At 40.2% G+C, this 23,692-nt stretch overlaps 1 protein-coding gene across 10 annotated transcripts in view; it reads right to left on the reverse strand.

The window, feature by feature from the left end:
* The window catches only part of LOC126095298 (MIT domain-containing protein 1-like), a 117,992-nt gene that overhangs the window by 31,105 nt on the left and 63,195 nt on the right, over window positions 1-23,692 (reverse strand). For all 10 annotated transcript variants that reach the window (XM_049910089.1, XM_049910085.1, XM_049910083.1 and 7 more), the window contains one exon: window positions 13,095-13,300. In XM_049910089.1, coding sequence (XP_049766046.1) covers window positions 13,095-13,300 — 206 coding nt within the window. The remainder of the gene's footprint in view (window positions 1-13,094; window positions 13,301-23,692) is intronic.

The raw sequence follows: 23,692 nt of genomic DNA on the forward strand, positions 1-23,692 counted from the left end.
CCTCCCACCTCTGAATTGACTAAAACAGCCAGTTCAGAGAAGACCTGCAGTTCAGCATTTACTCCAAAAACATGGCACAACTTGACTTGGCATTTTTCTCATGGTGAGAGATGAAAGAAGCAATAAGTAATAGAAAAAAATCATAGAACCAACATGTGATTGAATGCAGAACTTTTGGCTTTGTGACCTGGAACTTAACCCACTGCAGCATTGAAGCACATTTATGTACAATCCATTAATAAATTATTTCTCAAATAAAAACTGCACTTAGTCAAGGACAGTAAACACAGAAAATACAATGGCATTCTAAGTTATTCATTTGCAAATAAATTTGTTTGAATGATCTCCTTACTTGAATAATTATCTAGATAGAAATTTATTTGACTAATACTCATCTCTGCTTTACCTCCACACCTGTGCTTTCTTCCTCTTTCTGTTCACTGCAGTGCATATTATCAACAGTACCAATCCTATAAGTCCATTTGCTTGATTTATGCACAACAGCCTACAGTGAAGCTATTGAATTTTTTTGTCAATTATAAACAAATTTGACAATTATAATCAGTTGTTATGCTCATCGGTATAAATCTGTTTCATTTGTTCTGTCCAAAATGTTTCTCAGTGTCAGTACAAATTTAGCAGCAAACTGAATATGAACATGATTTCATCAGCTATTTTTTCATGCAAATTTACAGGTTCCAACTAAATCAACGACCTTCAGTTTTCAATTATCACTTTAGTGTTTGTTATATACACTCCTGGAAATGGAAAAAAGAACACATTGACACCGGTGTGTCAGACCCACCATACTTGCTCCGGACACTGCGAGAGGGCTGTACAAGCAATGATCACACGCACGGCACAGCGGACACACCAGGAACCACGGTGTTGGCCGTCGAATGGCGCTAGCTGCGCAGCATTTGTGCACCGCCGCCATCAGTGTCAGCCAGTTTGCCTTGGCATACGGAGCTCCATCGCAGTCTTTAACACTGGTAGCATGCCGCGACAGCGTGGACGTGAACCGTATGTGCAGTTGACGGACTGTGAACGAGGGCGTATAGTGGGCATGCGGAAGGCCGGGTGGACGTACCACCGAATTGCTCAACACGTGGGGCGTGAGGTCTCCACAGTACATCGATGTTGTCGCCAGTGGTCGGCGGAAGGTGCACGTGCCCGTCGACCTGGGACCGGACCGCAGCGACGCACGGATGCATGCCAAGACCGTAGGATCCTACGCAGTGCCGTAGGGGACCGCACCGCCACTTCCCAGCAAATTAGGGACACTGTTGCTCCCGGGGTATCGGCGAGGACCATTCGCAACCGTCTCCATGAAGCTGGGCTACGGTCCCGCACACCGTTAGGCCGTCTTCCGCTCACACCCCAACATCGTGCAGCCCGCCTCCAGTGGTGTCGCGACAGGCGTGAATGGAGGGACGATTGGAGACGTGTCATCTTCAGCGATGAGAGTCGCTTCTGCCTTGGTGCCAATGATGGTCGTATGCGTGTTTGGCGCCGTGCAGGTGAGCGCCACAATCAGGACTGCATACGACCGAGGCACACAGGGCCAACACCCGGCATCATGGTGTGGGGAGCGATCTCCTACACTGGCCGTACACCACTGGTGATCGTCGAGGGGACACTGAATAGTGCACGGTACATCCAAACCGTCATCGAACCCATCGTTCTACCATTCCTAGACCGGCAAGGGAACTTGCTGTTCCAACAGGACAATGCACATCCGCATGTATCCCGTGCCACCCAACGTGCTCTAGAAGGTGTAAGTCAACTACCCTGGCCAGCAAGATCTCCGGATCTGTCCCCCATTGAGCATGTTTGGGACTGGATGAAGCGTCGTCTCACGCGGTCTGCACGTCCAGCACGAACGCTGGTCCAACTGAGGCGCCAGGTGGAAATGGCATGGCAAGCCGTTCCACAGGACTACATCCAGCATCTCTACGATCGTCTCCATGGGAGAATAGCAGCCTGCATTGCTGCGAAAGGTGGATATACACTGTACTAGTGCCGACATTGTGCATGCTCTGTTGCCTGTGTCTATGTGCCTGTGGTTCTGTCAGTGTGATCATGTGATGTATCTGACCCCAGGAATGTGTCAATAAAGTTTCCCCTTCCTGGGACAATGAATTCACGGTGTTCTTATTTCAATTTCCAGGAGTGTATGATCACACCCAATCAGTGTGGTAATACTTCATGAATCTCAGGTATATAACATCCACTTCCCTCCATAGAAAACATGGAAAATAAAAAGCTAAAAGGAAATTCCAATTTTAAGCATATTTCCATGCATGCAGAGCCCATTAGTGCCGCTACATTGTGATGAAGCTGTATTGAGCCTATGTTTCTGTAGCCATGTGGCAGGGGCAGTCAATGACAGCACACCTCTCAATGACTGTGAGCTGCCAGCTCCATGCTTCTGCAATGCATGCAAGTGAGTTATGGCAAGTCAGTGCTGCTCATGTGGTTTCACCATGCAGATGGAGTGATCTAGTTTAGAAGGGCTTGCTAGTATCTTAAAATCTATTAACCAGTTGTCAAATGATTTCCTCCTGGTCAAAGCTATTAGTTCAAAGCAAGTGAAACTTCTACAGACGTCAAAAAAATTGGGTGACTATGACATAGTTGCTGAGTTGCACACCTTCCTTAGTCAGGCAAGAGTGTTGTCACAGCCCTTGGTGGAAGTATGAACGTTGTTCTATAATCAGGGACAGGAGGACAGCTATGTGAAGGTTGAATCAGTGCCCTTTGGATGAGAATCTTGCAACCATTTGGATGGCGAGGACAAAGGTAAAGAATTCCTGAACTACATCAACAGGTCCATACACACATGTAAAGTATCAGAAGCCATTAGGAGGTTTTCCAGGTGGAACTCATGACCATCAATAGCAGCTACATGAGAACATGGGTGCCTCATAGTGTTGCTGTGAAACGTCACTTGGACATTGGCTGAATCTTATAAGAACATTATGACTGATTATGGTTAGGATCCAGGTTTTTGATATTATCAGGCAATACTGGAAAGGGTTGGTCTTGATTTCCATTCCACCAATATGGAGGAATACAACTCTTTCTTCTTTGGGAGTTGGAATCTGCATAGCTCATGACACTGTGCCTGGTCACAACCTGATAATGCACAGCATGTTAAAGCAGTTGAACAAGCAGTCAAAGGATGTACTATTTCAGCTTTTTAATGAAATTTGGATGACAGGAGTATTTTCCAACTTGGGGAAAGAAACTGTTTTAGTTCTGATTTTAAAACTGGGGAAGAATCGCACTAACCCCAGTGGTTATCAGAGTATAAGTCTCACTAGCTGCATAGGTAAGCCATTTGAGTGTATGGTCAACTGGTGCCTAGTATGGGTTCTCGAAACTAGGTTGGTTCTCGAAACCAGGTCACTACTAAGTCACCCGCAGTGCAGGTTCACATTCGATAACTTCGCCCTGCTAGAAACAGCAGTTAACATGCTTCCTTATGTAAATAGCACCTTGCTGGTGTATTTGGAAAAGAGCTATGACACTACCTGGAGGCAAAATATTTTGTTGGAGCTGTGTGATTGGGTTTTCCTTAGATGTCTCCCCACTTTTCTACAGTCCCTCCTCTCAGAAATATATTTCAGATTCAGGATCAGGAAATTCCTGTCTGACTATTTTAAGCAGGGGAACAGCATCTCTCAAGGGGGTGTTTTAATTGTAATGGCATTTGCCATTGCGATAAACAGTATTAGGTGCACAGTAAGGATGTCATTATTCCCGGGCATTTTCTTCATCTTATGTACATGCTCCAACCTTTTTAATCATTCCCTCTCGCTTTTTAATCTATCTGTTTCGAAACTGGGGTATCTCGTTTTCACTTTTTAGGAGAAGGTGAAATATCTGGGACCTACTTTTGATAAATGGCTTACATGGCTGCCACACCTTACAGAAATCAAATTACAGTGCCTCAATGCTTTAAACATCCTCAAATGTGGGGTGCCGACAGGGCACATCTGCTCCTATTTTATAAAGTTTCATGCAACCCCGGCTTGAACACGGCTGCAAAGTTTATGGATCAGTAAAGTCTTCACACCTCAAAATGATGCTGGATGGGGTTCACATGGATGGTATTAAGCTGTCAACAGGGGTTTACCACACGAGTCCAATTACTAACTTGTGTGCAGAGGTTGAGGAATCTCCACTGTCTGGGAAGTCTCTTTCCTGTGGTATGCCGAGCATATCAATACATGCTCTTTCAGTTCCAACAACACCAGCATCCATCCCTATTGCTGACATGCCACTGGAATGTTTGTTCCATAACTGTCCATGAGCAATGAGGTCATTTGGGATCCATGTGAGGGAGAGCCTTGAGGTATTATATGTGGACAACATTAAGGTCCAAAGCCAAGGTTGGAGTCTTCCCTTGGCTACTAAAGAGGCCCAGGTTACTTTTTGAACTGACTGGATAAAGGGTGAAATACACACCAGATTATATTTTCAAAATTAAATTTTACATTGTTTTAAACCATCACCAGGATTTTATTAATATCTACACTGTTGTGTCTATGCAGGGGGACTTTGTCAGCTGCTCCATCATTTTCCCTGAATTTGTTCTTAGGATAGGGCTCCCATGGCAGTTTTCTGTTTATTATGCAGAACTGTTTGCTATCCTGAGGGTGCTGGGGCAGTTGAGATGGAATTGTGGCAAGAATTTTCTCATCTGCCCAGATCCACACAGCACATTTTTTGCTATTGATCAGATTTACTCAGTTGATAGCTTGGTGCAACAAGTCCTTGTCTTGCAAAAGCAGCAAAAACAAATAATTTTCTGCTAGGTTCTAGGGTACATAGGGATCCTGGGAAACGAACTCACTGATGTGGCTGCCAAGGGGCTCGCTCCCTTTGAACTCATGCTCACTGTTCAGTCTTCCTTTTACCACAAATTTGACCCAGAAGATCATGTGTTAGTGGGAGGCTCAGTGGTTGGAAGCAAGGAATAATAAGCTATGGTCAGTGAAATCTTCAGGGTGACCATGGCTTACCTTCTTCCAGCCACGACAAATTGAAGAAGTAGGCCTTACAAGGCTTAGGGCTGGACATTTTCCATTGAGACATGGCTTTCTCTTACGTCGAGAGAAGCCACCACTGTCTCACAGATGTGGAACACAGCTGTCAATAAGACGTATTTTAATTGAGTGTGTTTTATGTGACAACCTGGGGCAGACGTGGACCTTCCTTAGGATCTGCCCTTTATTTTAAATGATAATGAGGTAAGTGTGGCTTATGTTTTAAGATATTTTTGCTTATGATTTAAGATTTTTTTGTGATGTCAGGACTACTTCCCAAGATATTGGAAGTGAGATTTTAATGTTTCCCCTTGGCCCCTATCTGGTTATTTTGCTGTGTTTTATCTGCATTTTATGGTACATATTTTATGAATCTCAAATGTCAGCTCTTTATTTTAAATTTTTGTTTGGCGATATAGCTTGGTTATAAAATGTATTGTTATTTTTTAATACAATTCACCACTTTCATGCAAGGGAGCTGATGACCTTGCCATTTAGTGCCCTACTAAACTAATCATCATCATTATCCAAATGCCTAAGGGAACAGAAATCTAGATGCCTTCCAGTATTTTAAAATAAATCATTCCTTCCGCAGCATTGCCTTTATTATTATTATTATTTTTTTAACTTTCCAGAAAATTAAAACTGTGTGCCAGACTGGGGCTTGAACCTTGAACCCTTCTTTCATGGACAATATTCTTACTGACCAAGCTATGCAAGCTCAATTTGTGAGTGACTGAAATTCACAGGTTCTCTTCTGCTAACACCTCTCTTCCATTTTCCAAACTTCACAGAAACACTTCTACATACACTAAGTGATCAAAAGTAGCTGGACACCCCCAAAAACATACGTTTTTCATGCAAGGTGCTTTGTGCTGCCACCTACTGCCAGGTACTCCATATCAGTGATCTCAGTAGTCATTAGACACTGAGAGAGCAGAATGGGGCACTCCGCTGAACTCATGGTCTTCAAACATGGTCAGGTGATTAGGTGACACTTGTGTCATACATCTCTAAGCAAGATTTTCACACTCATAAACATCCCTAGGTCCACTGTTTCTGATGTGATAGTGAAGTGGAAATGTGAAGGACACGTACAGCACAAAAGCGTAGAGGCCAACCTCGTCTGTTGACTGACAGAGACAACCAACAGTTGAAGAGGGTCATAATGTGTAATAGGCAGACACCTATCCAGACCGTCACACAGGAATTCCAAACTGCATCAGGATCCACTGCAATTACTATGACAGTGAGGCAGGAGGTGAGGAAACTTGGATTTCATTGTCGAGCAGCTGCTTGTAAGCCACACATCATGCCGGTAAATGCCAAACGCCGCCTCGCTTGGTGTAAGGAGTGTAAACATAGGACAATTGAAGAGTGGAAAAACATTATGTGGAGTGATGAATCATGGTACACAATGTGGTGACCCGATGGCAGGGTGTGGCTATGACGAACACCCGATGAACGTCATCTGCCTGTGTGTGTAGTGCCAACAGTAAAATTCGGAGGCGGTGGTGTTATGGTGTGGTCGTGTTTTTCATGGAGGCAGCTTGCACCCCTTGTTGTTTCACATGGAACTATCACAGCACAGGCCTACATTGATGTTTTAAGCACCTTCTTGCTTCCCAATGTTGAAGAGCAATCTGGGGATGGTGATTGCATCTTTCAACACGATTGAGCACCTTTTTGTAATGCACGGCCTGTGGCAGAGTACTTACACAACAATAACATCCCTTTAATGGACTGGCCTGGGTAGAATCCTGACCTGAATCCTACAGAACACCTTTGGGATGTTTTGGAATGCCGACTTCATGCAAGGCCTCAACGACTGACATCGATACCTCTCCTCAGTGCAGCACTCCATGAAGAATGGGCTGCCATTCCCCAAGAAACCTTCCAGCACCTGACTGAACATATGCCTGCAAGAGTGGAAGCTGTCAGCAAGGCTAAGGGTGGGCCAACACCATACTGAATTTCAGCATTACTGATGGAGGGTGCCACAAACTTGTGTAAGTCATTTTCAGCTAGGTGTCTGGATACTTTTGATCACATAGTGTAGCTTGCTGCACTATCATTCCTAGCAAAAAGAGAAGTTACTTCAGAAGAGTGACTCAAGTGTAGTGATGAAGCAAGCATTACCATTTTTATTTACAAAAATTATGTGATGGAACAGAATCAGACACACAAAATGTGTCACAAGTACTGCCACTAAGATGCAATAGTTGTGCACAACTGAGTAAGGCTTCCCAAAGTTTGCAGAGTACATAGGTGTGTTAGAAAAAGGAATTGATGAATATGTAATTAATTCATTTGGGGAATTAGTACTTGTGACTCGCATGACATGTTTGAGAGATTCCTGGATGCTGGGGAGGTTACAGCATGCAACCAAGGATTGCGGAACGGGTTGCTATTAACTCTGCGTTACACTGTGGGTTTGGGCCACTGAGGATCCAAGTCCAGAAAGTCATTAATAACTAACAATAAGAACACAAAAGAATATCTTACTAAATAATGATTCTTGTAACAGCATATTATCAGTTTCATGTTTTTTAATAGTTATCCTATCTGTGTCAGTGCTCAAGTTTGTGTTTTATGTGCACAATGATTCCACACACAATCAATAAATGTAAACTGTATCACATAGCAGGGGCACTGAGTTGCATACAGGCACAATGGAAAGACTAGACATTCAAGCTGTTGGACAAGAGAGTCATTCTTCGAAAATAGGATCCACACACACATTCACAAAAGCACAACTTCACAGATGTAGCTACTTATCCAGCCACTGTGGCCCTGCTGTGGACTACAACAGCATCTGATGACAGCAGAAATCCGGTGAGATTCCTGTTCACATCAGATGTGGCTGCAGTCTGTAGTTGGATCACAGTGGCTGGAGAGAGTGGTAATGGGTGTTTTCTGTTTCAGAAGAAGGACTCTTTCTTACCTGAAAGCTTAAATGTTTAGTCTTTTCATTGTACCTGCCTGCAACTCAGCACCTCCTCTTTGTAGTGAGTAGCAACCCAGCCTTTTGTAATATTACTGTTATTCCATCCTGGACTTTCCATTGTTTGACAACCATTACATGTATTTAATGAAAATGTGTGTGGGTGTGTGTGTGTGTGTGTGTGTTTATATATCACCCCCACTTCCACTTGATTGTGTTGATAACATTAATATAATGAGTCCTTCTTCCTTTAATTCTTTCTTTATGTCTGTTTAATATACTCATATAATCTCCCAGTTAATGAAAAAGATACAAAAATCTTTACACAGAACTGTGTACTTCACAATTCCAGTGGCATTGTGTGTGGCTGTTGTGCACTTATACAGATAGGAAGCAGCACTCGAGGCTGCAAATAGGTGAGAGCATTGTTGCTTGAGCATTCCCAATCAGGCATGCTGACTGCTGGGGAAAGGTCGTTCCTTTTTATTTATTCCACTTGTGTTGGGCTTAAGAACTGTGTACCATATTGTTGAATGTGATAAAAGGTAGAATAAGATTATTATCCAGCTTCCAGCTATTTGATTAATTTTTCAGTTCTTTTGTTTTATAGAAAACTTTAACTATGGTCTTGCATCCCTAATAAATAAGTTCTGTGGCTGTAAGTGAACTTCAACACCTTAGGTTTCCACAGCTGTCTCACCACAAGAAAGTTACAACTAAGAAAGAGAGGTCACCCAACATCTGATATTCTAATATCTCAGCCACACATAAGCAACAATAAGAAATATATTCATAGGTTTAATTCTGAATGTTACCAATCGGAAAGTTGACTTTGTGGCTGTGAAAATTGTTTTTCTTTCTACTGTTTGGAGATGATATAAAACAGATAAAACACAGTTTTAGAAATATAAATAAAAAGAAAGAAAAAAATGAAATGCATGAGACATCAAATAACAATATTATGAAAAGGAAAGTCGCCACTCACCATATAGTGGAGATGCTGAGTTGCAAATAGGCACAACAAAAAGACTCTCACAATTAAAGCTTTTGGACATAGGGCCTTCGTCAACAACAGACACACACATGCACACACTCACACAAATGGAACTCACACACACAAATGAGACTCAGGCAACTGAAAGCACACTGTAATAAGTATGCTGGTAATGTAGTTTCACTGTCACTTTTAGAAAATGAATGTATTCAGGAGAAACTTAGTGAGACATATAGGCTTTCAATCAATGAGAATAATACAAATGTTAAAAAATACTGTGAATTTTTTTGCAAAATAATATATTGCATTTTCTTTTGTGGAAACTTCGAAACTCCTTTAATTGGATATGGTGAAACCAACTATTCAGTGAAGCCATCTAACTTAGATTCAGATTTGAAGAATGATTTAGAAATCAGTGCAGTCTTCCAAGGTATTTCTAACACCATTCAGAATTGGATATTTCACCACCTGTTACAAATATACCAGGAGGAGATAAGGATGGAAATTAGAAAAGTGTCCTTCGTATCTGTCATTTGTAATGACAACAGATGTTTCAGAACATACTCAAATGATCCTTATTCTATGGTATGTACCGAATGAGGAAATATCTGAGCATTTTTTGGGATTCTTTGTTCTAGAACATAAAACTGTTGAGGAAAGAACACAAACTGATAGCTCAGACATCTTTGGTTGCGCAAATGTCACAAAATGCAAAGAACAGGAGTTGTAGTAAAAATAAAAGTAATTTATAGTAATGCACATTTCACCCAACTTTTATGCACAATGTAATAATGAGATATGCATCAAGTATTACATGACGTAACACAAGAATATTTTCCTGTAACACTCTGGCTATTCGAACATTCTTCTTAAGAAATACATAGACATCAACATTCCACATCCAGCTTCTACAAGGTAAAGCTGAAACATATGGACCATAACCAGACTTCATGAAAATTGGTAAACTTAAAAAAAAAAGAAACCTGACTTACTGAAATTCAGTCAACATCAAATGCAGATCAAACCACTACAGAAGTAACAGGAATTTTAAAATACCTGATTAATGATGATTTCAAGTTTTGTTTGGAGCTTTTGTAACAGACTGTGTTGAAATAATTTACAATCAAATGCAGTCTCAAGAAATTAGTGTTTTCAATTAATAAATATGTAACAAATTTCAAAACTATTATTTTAGAATCAATAAATTCAAAGTGCTGTGAGAATCCTTCAACGATACTCAAGCCAGAAGCTAGTGTGCAGTTATATATGTGCTGATACAATGAACCGATATTCATCCACTAAACACATTTTAGCTCCTAAGTTGTTAAACAAGAAAAGTTTCACTATTATTATTAAAAAAAAAAAAAAAAAAAAAAAAAAAAAAAAAAAAAAAAACTACAGGTGACATAGTACTGACCAGTGAAGCATAAATCGTGACTGACAAAGAGAAGCGTGAACTGCACTAAAAGTATTCTGCTGTAGGTATAATATTCTTGGTATGCAAATTAATCGAACCGCGGAAATTTATCTTCAAAAATAATCTATATGATGTTCTTAGTGGGTCTATGAAACTGAGAAAATCCTCTTGACAGTTGCCATGACTACATCAGATGCAGAACATTGCTTTTCAGCACTGAAAAGAATAAAAAATTTACTAAGAAACTCTATGAATTAGGAAGGACTAACTGCACTTGCAATGCTTTCCATGGAGAGAAATTTCCATAGTTGTCTTCCAGAGATCAAGAACAAAATTACTGATCTTTTCATGCAAATTGAAACAAGAAGAGTGGATTTAATTTTTAAATGCACATATCAAGCTCGAATTGTAACAATTTAGGTTAAAGTAACTAAAAAATATTTGATTTTCTTCTTTTATGCCAACTGACTGAGAGGTAGTGGCTCTGAGGTCGGAATGTAGACAAGGGATAGGAGTGTGGTGTGTTGACCCAATGCTCCTCCATACTGCATCCGATCATGACTGCAGATGACATGGTGGCTGGTCAACTATTCATGATCTTCAGGGCCTGGTCTTGGGGTTTCCTTTTCCTTTCCTTTTACATCTATACTCTGCAAATGACTGTGAAGTCCATGGCAAAGGTTATGTCTCACTGTATCAGTTATTAGGATTTCTTCCCGTTCCATTCCCAAATGGAGTGCAGGAAGAATGATTTTGTAATTAATCATTTAACACTGCTAGGAAAAAATAACATAAAATAAAAATGATGGCAGCCGCTGGAATCAAACCCGAGCCGACCAATTGCCAGGTGGTGTGCACAATACATGAACTGTGCTCAACAATCCCCAATACTCTAGGCATAAATCTTTAGAGAGCATTTTACCTTTTCCTATGACCCACTCAGGCAAAATATCTAGGAACTTGAAAGGTGCATCTGCTTCTATTTACATAGTTTGAGCCAAATCAATGAGCCTCATCCCAGGTCTTCCTGTTGGAGTAGATCTATGTAACTCTTTAAATATCACTTTCTCCTCCAAAAATCTACTGGAAAAGAGACTCTTTAGCAGACCATCTACAGAAAACACTTTTATACTAAATTTACTCATACACTTGCTTTTTTATCACCAACTATAGTCTTTTGACTTGGAAGAATAATAATCATAACTAAATTGAATATATTAATTTTAAACATGTAAATTGAACTGTTTAAATGTATTTAACTTTTATAATTAAAAGTTTAACATTGCAAGTGAGAGAAAAGGGGGGGGGGGGGGGGGGATGGACAGAAAAATGATGGCGGCAGCAGCAGGAATTGAACTCAAATTGACAGATTGCCAGTCAATGTACTTGACCACTTGGCCACAGCACCATTATGTCAACTGCTCCTCAAAAATCCCTCGTACTCTATGCTTGTATAATACGTTACATGCACTGTCAAAGACACATACTGACCTTTTGCTGTGAGCAATGTGGAAGGAATGATGTCACATGAGAGCATGAGTAGTCAAAAACAGACAGCTGTGTCTCTTCTCCGAGTTGATCATCATTTTCGCTCTCGGCACTGGTTTATAATTATCATGGAGAGAGTGCTACAAAACATGTTTTCGTCCCTTTTATTTGCATATCAGCACATATTTGGAGAGAAATGGCATAATTTTAGTGTGATTTCCAGCTTGCATTCAAAGAGAAGTGGCTAAATTTTAGTGCGATATCTACAGTGAGCTATAGCACATTAGCACTTGATAATCGGGTACCACTGGTTGTTACAGATGTGGGTAACTATTTTTTTTAATAATGCCAAAGGGGATAAACAGCAGGTTTTTTTTTCTTTTTTTTTCCGAGCTAGTGGCTTCTCTTCTTATTTACAAACCCAAATGGGAATCACTTGTTTGACTTTGAGAACACAAAGAAGTTGATGAAGAAAAAAAATGCTACATTGCTTATGGTCTACAGGATTAATTTAGTCAAGTTAACTGGTTTTCATCTTACAAGGTCACGATCATTATTGTCACCAAAGTGGTTGCAGTGTTTGCATAAATATTGGAAAAGATTTTACTGATCTAGACTGAGGCACAAACATCCAGTAAATGTCTCTTTGGCAATGCACTGGTAATGCAAAGTCAAAGCATTGTCAAAGATGTCATTTATTGGAAGTTTGTGCCTTGATCTAGATCAGTAACATTTTTTACAATGTTGTATATAAACATTGCAACTTATTTGGTGATGACAGTTAGTTAAGGTCTGATGATGGCCTTGTAAACTAAGAACTGGTTAACTTGAATAAATTAATCCTGTAGAACAGAAGCAATGTAGTACTTTTCACTTACTATTATGTTGTTCTATCAAGAAGTGACATAAGAATCAGTTAGCATGACAGAGATGCTGGGTGATTAACCTCCTGAGAAAACATAACAAAAGAAGGCACAGAATTAACTAAAAATATTTTAGTCAACTGAAATTAAGGTTACTAACTCAGATTCACAAGTAATTGCATGGAAATGAAAGGTACTTCAAAAATTACATAACATACGACATAGCTAGTTCTCTGCATCTGATAGTATGACTGCTAATGATAGGCATCAGTACTACATGAATATCATACTTTACTAAGACAGAAAGATAAGTAACATGCAATGACAGACTTACCTAATCTGTCGATCATGAAGTGTTGGAGAAAGCTGTACAACAAGTTCAACATTCTCTTTCAGAAGACTTGTTCTAATATCCTGCAGCCACTTCATCTGATTAGTATGCTCATTCACTTGAAGTGGAGATGAGGTAACCAACACAATACTCTTCAAATTGTTGCAGGATTGTAGCAGCAGCTCACATAAACGAAGAAAATTCTGGCACTGAAATTGGAATTTAAAGTGTACAGATCAGGGTGAAATGTGAAGCACTTCATGGAAAGTATATCAGAACAGAAACCTGCTAAAAGGTTTTAAGATTTTTCAGGTATCATTACTACACAAATACGTACCATAGCAAATCTGTATTATTACAAAAGTACTTTCTACTACATAACACATAAACTGTTGTGCCATTGGCGTGCAGAAATTCTTTCATTTCATTAATTAACAATAATTATTTTTTTGCCAGTACAGTTGTTTTGTTGCAACAAAGCTTTGTGCAAGTACTTCATGAGAAAGCAAATCAGTCAATAATATTTGTTCTGCATTAATGTCGAATTTCTGGAGCAATAAATCACAAGAGTTATCCAACATTAATTAATGAAGCACTTGAATAGCATAATATTTCATGACTCCTACAGATCATATAGCATGATGATCACTGCCCCTAAATCAGTACCAAGAAGCAGTATGCAGAGAGCTACCACTATAAATGCCAATGAGTAACTTTGGCATAGTCTCAAAAGACAGAAATTTAATGGTAACAACCAACACTGCTGCATTTTAAAGAACACAAAATAATTTACAAAACATGACATTAATAGCATGCCATTATTTTATCATGACTTTCTGGTTAATGGCATTATTGAGCTTTATATTTTTGTAATGTGTGAATAAAAAACACCATGATGGTAAAAGCAGACCATTACTGACATACTTTTATACAGAGTTTATGGAGGAAATTAAGTGTTGTTGTTGTTGTTGTTATTGTTGTTGTTGTGGTCTTCAGTCCAAACACTGGTTTGATGTGGCTCCCCAAGATACTCTACTCTGTGCAAGCCTCTTCATTTCTAAATGACCCCTAAGACCTACATCCTTTAGAATCTGCTTACTGTATTCATATCTTGGTCTTCCTCTACAATTTTTACTCCTCACACTTTCCTCCAGTATTAACTTGATGTCTATAAACTGATCCCTTCTTTTAGTTGAGCTATGACACACATTTCTTTTCTCACCAATTTTTCTGAAAGCACCTCATTTCAATCGCTTCTGTTATCTTCTTGTCTGAACTGTTTATTGTCCATATTTCACTTGTGACAAGGCTACACTCTGGTATTTTACTCCTCCTACCTTCAGAATTTCAAACAGTGTATTCCAGCTGACATTATGAAAAGCTTTCCCCAAATCTACAAAAGCTATAAACACAGATTTGTCATTCCTTAACTTATCTTCTAAAACAAGTTGTAATGACGGTCTTGCCCTGTCTTTTGCAACCATTACTTATTAAACACGTAGTTTGGCAATATTCGCATCTGTTAGCACCTGCTTTCTTTGGAATTGGAAATATCACATTCTTCTTGAGGTCTGGCAGTATTTTGCCTGTCGCATACATCTTGCACACCAGATGGAATAATTTTATCATGGCTGGCGATCCCAAAGATATCAGCAATTCTGATCGAATGATGTCTACTCCAAGGGCCTTGTTTGGACTTAGGTCTTTCAGTGCTCTGTCAAATTCTTCTCACAGTATCATATCTCCCATTTCATTGTCATTTACATCCTCTTTCCTTTCTATAATACTGCCTTCATTTCCCTTGTGTAGCTCCTGTATATGCTACTTCAACCTTTCAGATATCCCTTCTTTGTTTTGTAGTGGTTTTCCATCTGAGCTGTCGATATTCATACAGCTGCTTCTCTTTCTTCCCCAAGGCCTGTTTAATTTTCCTACAGAGAGTATGCTTCTATATCCTTATATTTGTCCTCTAGCCATTTCTCTGCTTATCCATTTTGCAACTTCTGTCAATCTCATTTTTAGGCATATGTATTTCCTTTCACCAACTTCATATGCTGCGATTTCATATTTTCTCCTTTCATCAAGTAAATTGAATACCGTCAGTGATATCCAATGCTTTCTTGTAGGCATACACTATTTCATCTCTCAAAGCAACCCATTCATCTTCCTCTGTATTCCTTTCCCCTGTTTCAGTCAATTGCTGCCTAATGCTCACTCTGAAACTCTCAACAACATTTGGTTCCTTTGTTGTATCCAGGTGTCAACCCCTTAATTTTCTACCTTTTTGCAGCTTCTTCAGTTTTAATCTACAGTTCATAAACATTAAATTGAGGTCAGAGTCCACATCTGCCCTTAGAAATGTCTTAAATTTAAAATCTGGTTCCAAAATCTCTGTCTTACCATTATCTAATCAATATGAAACCTTCCAGTGTCCCCAGGCCTCTACCGCATATACAAACTTCTTTAATGATTCTTAAACCAAACATCAGTGATGATTAAACTGTGCTCTGTGCAAATTTCTACTAGGTGGTTCCTTTTTCATTCCTTCCCCCCCTGTCCATAGTCCTCTACTATTTTTCCTCTCTTCCTTTTCCTGTTATCAAATTCCAGTCCCCCCCATAACAATTAAATTTTTCTCTCCCTTAACTATCTGAATTTCTTTTGTCTCAATATACATTGTTTCAATCTCTTATTCATCTGCAGAGCTAGCTGGCAAATAAACTTGCACTATTGTCGCGGGTGTCTACTTTGTGTCTATGTTGGATCACCAGTACATTAACTATGCTGTCCATAGTAGCTTACCCAAATTCCTACTTCTTTATTAATTATTACTCCTGCTCCTGCATTACCCCTATTTGATTTTGTTTTTACGACCCTGTACTCATCTGACCAAAAGTCCTGTTCCTCCAGCCACCTAACTACACTAATTCCCACTATATCTAACTTCGAACTATCCATTTCCCTTTTTAAATTTTCTAACCTACCTGCCCTATTTCACATTCTGATCCATAGAATGCCAGTTTTGTTTGTGCTGGTGATGACATCCTACTGAATAGTCCCCACCTGAAGATCTTAATGTGGAACTACACTCCTGGAAATGGAAAAAAGAACACATTGACACCGGTGTGTCAGACCCACCATACTTGCTCCGGACACTGCGAGAGGGCTGTACAAGCAATGATCACACGCACGGCACAGCGGACACACCAGGAACCGCGGTGTTGGCCGTCGAATGGCGCTAGCTGCGCAGCATTTGTGCACCGCCGCCGTCAGTGTCAGCCAGTTTGCCGTGGCATACGGAGCTCCATCGCAGTCTTTAACACTGGTAGCATGCCGCGACAGCGTGGACGTGAACCGTATGTGCAGTTGACGGACTTTGAGCGAGGGCATATAGTGGGCATGCGGGAGGCCGGGTGGACGTACCGCCGAATTGCTCAACACGTGGGGCGTGAGGTCTCCACAGTACATCGATGTTGTCGCCAGTGGTCGGCGGAAGGTGCACGTGCCCGTCGACCTGGGACCGGACCGCAGCGACGCACGGATGCACGCCAAGACCGTAGGATCCTACGCAGTGCCGTAGGGGACCGCACCGCCACTTCCCAGCAAATTAGGGACACTGTTGCTCCTGGGGTATCGGCGAGGACCATTTGCAACCGTCTCCATGAAGCTGGGCTACGGTCCCGCACACCGTTAGGCCGTCTTCCGCTCACACCCCAACATCGTGCAGCCCGCCTCCAGTGGTGTCGCGACAGGCGTGAATGGAGGGACGAATGGAGACGTGTCGTCTTCAGCGATGAGAGTCGCTTCTGCCTTGGTGCCAATGATGGTCGTATGCGTGTTTGGCGCCGTGCAGGTGAGCGCCACAATCAGGACTGCATACGACTGAGGCACACAGGGCCAACACCCGGCATCATGGTGTGGGGAGCGATCTCCTACACTGGCCGTACACCACTGGTGATCGTCGAGGGGACACTGAATAGTGCATGGTACATCCAAACCGTCATCGAACCCATCGTTCTACCATTCCTAGACCGGCAAGGGAACTTGCTGTTCCAACAGGACAATGCACGTCCGCATGTATCCCATGCCACCCAACGTGCTCTAGAAGGTGTAAGTCAACTACCCTGGCCAGCAAGATCTCCGGATCTGTCCCCCATTGAGCATGTTTGGGACTGGATGAAGCGTCGTCTCACGCGGTCTGCACGTCCAGCACGAACGCTGGTCCAACTGAGGCGCCAGGTGGAAATGGCATGGCAAGCCGTTCCACAGGACTACATCCAGCATCTCTACGATCGTCTCCATGGGAGAATAGCAGCCTGCATTGCTGCGAAAGGTGGATATACACTGTACTAGTGCCGACATTGTGCATGCTCTGTTGCCTGTGTCTATGTGCCTATGGTTCTGTCAGTGTGATCATGTGATGTATCTGACCCCAGGAATGTGTCAATAAAGTTTCCCCTTCCTGGGACAATGAATTCACGGTGTTCTTATTTCAATTTCCAGGAGTGTATTTTACCTCCGGAATATTTTACCCAAGAGGATGCATCATCACTTAACCATACAATACAGCTGCAAATCCTTGGGAAAAATTACAGCTATAGTTTCCCCTTGCTTGCAGTACCAACAGGGCAAGGTAAAGCTGGTTGATGTTACAAGGCCAGATCAGTCAATCATCCAGCTGCTCCTCTACACAAACCACATATTTGTCTTGCCTCTCACCAGACACCCTTCCACAGTGGTTCCCTCTATGGTACAGCTATCTGTATTGTGAGGCATGCAAGCCACCAATACCACAGCAAGGTCCTGGGTTCATGAGTGAGGAATTACACATTGTGGATTTATTTACACTGAAGTGCCAAAGAAACTGGTATAGGCATGCGTATTCCAATACAGAATTATGCAAACAGGCAGAAAATGGTGCTGCAGTCTACAATGCCTATATAAGACAACAAGTGTCTGACGCAGTTGGTTACTGCTACTACAATAGCAGGTTATCAAGATTTGAGTGAGTTTGAATGTGGTGTTATAGTTGGCACATGAGCGATGGGGCATAGCACCTCTGAGTAGTGATGAAGTGGGGATTTTCACATATGACCATTTCACCAGAGTACCGTGAATATCAGGAATCCAGCAAAACATCAAATCTGTGACATCGCTGCGGCCAGAAAAGTACGGGAGCAAAGATAACTGAAGAGAATCGTTCAATGTGACAGAAGTGCAACCGTTCCACAAACTGCTGCAGATTTCAATGCTCGGCCATCAACAAGTGTCAGCGTGCGAACCATTCAACAAAACAACATTGATATAGGCTTTCGGAGACGAAGGCCCACTTGTATACCCTTGATGGCTGCGTGACACAAAGCTTTCTGCCTCTCCTGGGCCTGTCATCACCAACATTGGACTGTTGATGACTGGAAACATGTCAGACAAGTCTCGTTTAAAACTGTATTGAGCATATGGACGTGTATGGGTATGGAGGGATCTTCATGAATCTATGGACCCTGCATGTCAATAGGGGACTGATCAAACTGGTGGAGGCTTGGTAATGGTGTGGGGTGTGTGCAGTTGGAGTGATATGGGGCCCCTGATATGTGTAGATATGACTCTGACAGGTGACTTTTACGTAAGCATTCTGTCTGATCACCTGCATCCATTCATGTCCACTGTGCATTTCAACGGACTTGGGCAATTCTACCAGGACACTGTGGCATGCCACACATCCAGGATTGTAACATAATGGCTCCAGGAACACTCTTCTGAGTTTAAACACTTCAACTGGCCACCAAACTCTCCAGGCTTGAACATTATTGACCATATCTGGGATGCCTTGCAACGTGCTGTTCAGAAGAGATCTCCACTTCCTCGTACTCTTATGGATTTATGGCCAGCCCGGCAGGACTCATGGTGTCAGTTCCCTCCAGCACTACTTCAGACATTAGTCAAGCCCATGCCATGTCATGTTGTCGCACTTCTGTTCACTGGTGGGGTGCCTACACGATATTAGGCAGATGTACCAGTTTCTTTGGCTCTTAAGTATATGATTCACATAGGGTAATGCCACTTACTACATCTTCCATCTACATCTACAGTCATACTTAGGGTATCTTTCTATTTCACACGCATACTGAGCACGAGAATAAAGACTCGTTACAGGAGCAATGTGTAGGGGGCTGTAGTACATTCCTAGATTGCCATCTTAATACTGGTTCTTGAAACATCATGAATAGCTTTTGGCAGGATAATTAGTATTTTATCCATCTTCAGCAATTTTAGTCATATATAATGAAATAATAAGCAACCAGTTGCATAAAAGAAATTTAATTTCTTTGCTGGTTTGCTTAGTGCCCTTCTTCAGAAGGCTGTACCTATTGCAAATAATGTATTAGGTGATTGGTTGCTTATTTTGTAGGATAGTTGGTGTGTCTCTCCTGTGAGTCAAAAAAAGTCTGTGACCATCCATGCTATTCGCCTTTATGTGTGTTCAACAGCCACAAGCTTGAGCAATATTTTAAGATAAGTCACACAAATATTTTGTACACAATCTTCTTTGCAGACTTAACACATTCTCTCAATGTAACATCAAAAAACCAAAGTGATACATGATCATTCAGTGTATTTGTAAGCACAAATTGTCACATCCAGGTTTTTGTATGAGTTGACTGATTCCAAATGTAACTCACCGATATCACAGCCACAGAATATCACATTTTTGCCTATTCTAAGCAGCACAGTTTTATATTTCTGAGCTATTAAAACCCCACTGCCAATGTTTGCAACATTCTGAAATTTTTCAGATAGTACAGCATAGCAGAAAACTGCATCATCTTCTGAAAGTCTAACAAGAAGACCAACCAGCTATTGGATTTTTGTAATTTTTTTATGTTTATGGTATGTGAAGTTCAATTGTCAAAAGCTGTTCAGTGCAACTCTAAACACTTCTCGAGAAACTCAACTTTGAAGCTTTCTGAGGAGCTTTAATGCACTTTCATATTAGGCCATGTGGCTCGCTTATTAGCATTACAGAATGGTAATTAATGAACTGCTCATTTGAATCTCACTATGGTCTTTTTTTAAAATTTTTTTTTCATTGAATTCTAATATCTACATCATATAAATACAAAATTCAGCAAATATGAGCTAATTAACACATATCTAATAATCATTCTTTTTTTTATGAAAAATGCACATCATCTTGTTTCTAATGCATATCACTTTTAAAATTGCGGTTTTCACTGCCAAAATAAATTTTAATTATTGATATTTTTTAAAATATTGTTAATAATTTTGTAATTTTTTTAAATTTAAGTAATCTTTATTAACAATCTTTTATAAAATATTAACAATTAAGAATTTATATTTGCGATCTTCGTGATATGTAATTAGAAAAAAAAGACATGCACTTTTCATAACAAGTGATGTATGTGTCAATTTGATGAACTTTATTTTTAAATGATGTAGATATTTGAACTAAACAGAGAAAAATTAAAAAGACCATAGGGAGATTCAAACCAGTGATCCATTGATTACCCAACTACCAATGTTATCAAGTGAGCCATGTGGCCCATCATGAAAATGGCCTTGTCTTTAATGAATTAAACTTCCTTAGAAACTGAAGTCGATTTCTCAAGAAGTTTTTTGAGTTCCATTGAAATGCTTTGGCAATTGCTATTAAAATCCTGAAACTCATGTACCATAAATGTAAAAATTACAAATATCCAACTGACGGGTGGTCTGCTTATGAGGTTACTATTAATAGTGTCAGCTAGCTCATTAATTATAACGTTTTCAGTAAGGGTCCTAACACACTTCTCTGAGACATGACTTGAAGTTGCTGCCACATCTGTCTCTTGGTCCAAGATAACATGCTGTGTTTTTCTTACCAAGAAATTCTCAGTCCAGTCACAAAATCCATTTGACACCTTAAATGATCATACTTTAATTAATGAACATTGATGTATAGTTGGGTCAAAAGCTTTTCAAAAACCAAGAAACACTGCAACCATCTAAATGCATTAGTACACGGCTTTCAGGATGTCATGAGATAAGAAGTCCAAGATGGGTTTCATGTAACCAATGTTTTCAGAATTCATGCTGTTTGTCATGGAGACCATCATCCTGGTCAAGATACAGCATTACACTTGAGCTTACAATATGTTCTACAATTCTACAATAAATGGATGCCAAGGACACTGGATGATGTTGTCGTGGATCATTTCTGTTACCCTTGTAGATGGGTATGACCTGAGCTTTCTTCCAACCACTGAGCTCAGTTTTTTATCTGAAATATTCACAGTACATTATGATTATAAGAGTGTCTAACTCAGCTGCAAGTTCAAACTAGAAACAATCAGGTCAACTATTCTTCCAAACTTGAGCCACAGTTCCTTTACATGTCCCTGTCTAAAGCTGAAGGTTTCAAATTTCTCTTTTGAGATATGACATTACTGCCTATTTATATAGTCTACTGAGCATGTAAATCTTTCTGTTTCTTTTTATTACCTTTTGTACTTCAGTAATCAATTTTTCTTTAATTGCTTCATGTTCACTGATGCCAGTTTCAATATGGGCATCCTCAAAAACTCTGAGTGGGCTTCTGAATCTTCTGAATCATCTCTTCAAAGTTGTCTTCAGAGAAAGCATCCAGTATTGTTTTGCAGGATGTCTTACATGCCCATAATTTACAAAACTAATTAACCCAATCAATTGTTGCATACTTGATGTCGCCTCCAATGATGATAGCATCATTGGGTAATATATATAAAGCAAGATAAGGTTTCTCTAAAGCTGTTGGTCACATACAGTGGTAAATCTGGTGATCATCAGAAGGACCTAATTATAAGTTCTTGTGTACCCTTAATACTGAGCCTTGCCCATATGGTCTTACATGCAGCTTTGGTTTCTATCTCACTGGATTTGAGTTTACTGTTTGAAGTGCTGAAAACACTACTTGCATTTCCTGTAAGCCTATCCATTTGATATACACAAAAGATTTACCATAAAAATCTCAAATTTCCAGTTTATGTTTGTTTCTAGTCTTGTGTAAGCATTCACAGGTTACATATCGCATACACTTTGCGATAACCGCCGTCAAGTAACATCTTGTCAAAAACATAACTGTCAACATTTAGCTGTCTACAGACTTTCTTGATTGTAGTCTGCAATCATCACGGATGATTGGCTAGGATGCTGTTCATTATGAGGGAAGCCAGCTGGGCAAAATAGCCAAGGGTGTGGTTTATCGTATGTATCCTTTTCATCCCTAGAGAAATATAGTATTCACTGCCTCAGATTACTTGTGTATACTGTATTGTCTCCAAGTGGAAATGGATTTCAATTGCTGCTATTTGTTTAGCAGTGAGGAACTGAATGACACAAATCTCTGTTTTATAAGCACCTCAATGTCAGATGGAATTTTGGAATGCTCCCCTGCTGCTGCTGTCTGTCACAGGACAACAAAACCAACTGGATATTAGCAGGAAGAATAAAAAATTAGTACTACACCAACATAATTTAGAGTGAACTCGCAAAGTCTACACAAAAAATAAGAGGCCTTCATTTTGGGATGGCCTTCATACTATTTTCTTTTCCCTTAATGGAGAAAGGCACCTTCAAACATCAGAAGCTGATCTCCTGTTGATTGTTATGGAATGACGCTAGCAGTTTCTACATACTATATGAAATGGAGTGGTTACTTGTATAAGGCTGCAGGAAAGTTAACACTGATCTGGAAATCACTTATATTATTTGATGATTGGTTCTTTCATTTGTTGGTTACCATATAGGTGCTCCAATAAGATGGATGCTGGAATAGTGATGTTCATTGGAAGCATAAATTTTCCTTTAGTTTTGGTCATTTGATTCCAGTAAGAACTTCCAAAACCTTCTTTGGTTAGTGATGCACTGGTATATGTGCACATGATGCCTACTCACTTGCAAAATTAGTTTACCAGGAGCCAGAAAAAATTAGGTCTAATGAGGCTTTTAGCTGAGAAAGGTGTATTGACAACCAGCATAAAAGTGGTGCAGTTTCTGGGCATATCTGTTTTGGTAATATAAGGTCACATATTCACAAACTCCACCATGCCAGGGAGTGGGTGGAGATGTACGAAATATGTCTCTTCCCTCAATATTTAAGGGTAAAATTTACACATATTAGCTGTTGAATATTTGCTAAGAACTTATTGTCTGCAAAGTGGGTGGATTTTAATAATTATTTTACACTGAGATATTGATGTCATATCTGTAGTCGGACTTGTTCATCTTTACCAGCAGGGCATTTGTTGATACAGAGACCAATTCACCAAGGTGAATTCCAAGTGTATCATATTGCTGCTTTTCAATCCAATAAATTCAGAAGCAAAACCAAAGTACACAAATGATTAACTGAAATGAGACATAATAACAATATAATGAAAAGAATATTTGTGACTCACTATACAGCAGAGATCCTGATTTGCAGAAATGCACAACAAAAAGACTGTCACACAATTAGCTTTCAGCCAACAAGCTTTTGTCAAAATTAGACAACACACACACACACACACACACACACACACACAGTCTATGGCAGCTGGAACCAGACTGCAAGCAGCAGGGTATTT

Source organism: Schistocerca cancellata, chromosome 8 (genome assembly GCF_023864275.1).
Source record: "Schistocerca cancellata isolate TAMUIC-IGC-003103 chromosome 8, iqSchCanc2.1, whole genome shotgun sequence".
Classification (NCBI taxonomy): domain Eukaryota; kingdom Metazoa; phylum Arthropoda; class Insecta; order Orthoptera; family Acrididae; genus Schistocerca; species Schistocerca cancellata.